We start from the raw sequence: 1,383 nt of genomic DNA, 5'->3' as shown, positions 1-1,383 counted from the left end.
CCCGTTTGTGGCTGTCTCCTGTGGTATCTGGGTGCTGCAGGCATCTGTGAGCTCTGATAGGGCCCTATCGCTCTCAGGGCAGTGCACTGGTGGGTTCAGGTCCTGCTGCCCTGGGTACAGGTGGCTCAGGACTTCATCCTTGGGGAGGAATCCCTCCCTGGCATCGAGGAGCAGAGACTTGGGGGTGAGAGATGTGTGCTGGCTGCTGTCCCCAGTCCTCACCTCTCTGTGCCTTGCAGCGTCTCTGCCTTTCGTCATCCTGACTCTGGTGAACTCCCCCTACAAGCGAGGCTTCTACTGCAACGATGACTCCATCCGCTACCCCTACAAGGCAGACACCATCACCCACGGCCTCATGGCCGGCGTCACCATCAGCTGCACTGTCATCATTGTAAGAGCTGCCACCCCTTCCCTCCAGGACAGGGTCGTGTTGTATCTGGAAGCTCAGCACAGCCACCTCCAGAGCCCTGGAAGGGCAACAACACCCTCAGCTTGAGCCCTGCTCTGCTTGGGGGCAGGAACTCGTGCTGGAGTGGGGAGAGCCACATCCCATGGCACTGGTTCTTTGCAGGGATGGGGAGAGGCTCTGTGGGCTCCTGTGCAGGTGGATGCTCTGCCACAGAGCCAGAGCATCCTGCACCCCTGGGGAGCTGCTCATAGCCCCCAGCCCTGAGCTCTGCACCCTGGGGAGCTGCTCATTGTCACCGTGTTCACAGGGGTCTTGGGGTGAGGGAAGAGACGAGGATCTGACTTTGTTTTAGAAGGTTTGATTTATTATTTTATGATATATATTACATTAAAACTATACTAAAAGAATAGAAGAAAGGATTTCATCAGAAGGCTGGCTAAGAATAGAAAAAGAAGGAATGATAACAAAGGCTTGTGCTCGGACAGAGTCTGAGCCAGCTGACTGTGATTGGCCATTAATTAGAAACAACTAACATGGGCTAATCAAAGATGCACCTCTTGCATTCCACAGCAGCAGATAACCATTGTTTACATTTTGTTCCTGAGGCCTCTCAGCTTTCTCAGGAGGAAAAATCCTAAGGAAAGGATTGTTCATAAAAAGATAGATATCTGTGACAGCTCATAGCCCCCAGCCCTCACCTCTCCCCCCTGCTCCCTGCAGATCTCATCAGGGGAGGCGTACCTGGTCTACACTGAACGTCTCTACTCCAAATCAGAATACAACAATTACCTGGCTGCCCTCTACAAGGTGGTTGGCACCTTTCTCTTCGGGGGGGCCATCAGCCAGTCCCTGACTGACCTGGCCAAGTACATGATCGGCCGTCTGAGGCCAAACTTCCTGGCTGTGTGCAACCCTGACTGGTCCAAGGTGAACTGCTCCATCTATGTGCAGCTGGAGAATGTCTGCCAGGGAGA

The 1,383-nt window shown here is 53.7% G+C and overlaps 1 protein-coding gene across 1 annotated transcript in view; it reads left to right on the top strand.

Moving 5' to 3' along the window:
• Positions 1 to 222: 222 nt before the first annotated feature.
• The window catches only part of PLPP2 (phospholipid phosphatase 2), a 3,772-nt gene continuing 2,611 nt past the window's right edge, over positions 223 to 1,383 (top strand). The window contains exons 1-2 of the mRNA XM_031063282.1: positions 223 to 391; positions 1,130 to 1,383. Coding sequence (XP_030919142.1) covers positions 356 to 391; positions 1,130 to 1,383 — 290 coding nt within the window. The 5' untranslated portion in view covers positions 223 to 355. The remainder of the gene's footprint in view (positions 392 to 1,129) is intronic.

This window comes from Geospiza fortis, unplaced genomic scaffold, assembly GCF_000277835.1.
Source record: "Geospiza fortis unplaced genomic scaffold, GeoFor_1.0 scaffold241, whole genome shotgun sequence".
NCBI lineage: Eukaryota > Metazoa > Chordata > Aves > Passeriformes > Thraupidae > Geospiza > Geospiza fortis.
Note: the sequence above shows the minus strand (reverse complement) of the source record. Positions and strands in the feature narration are given on the sequence as shown.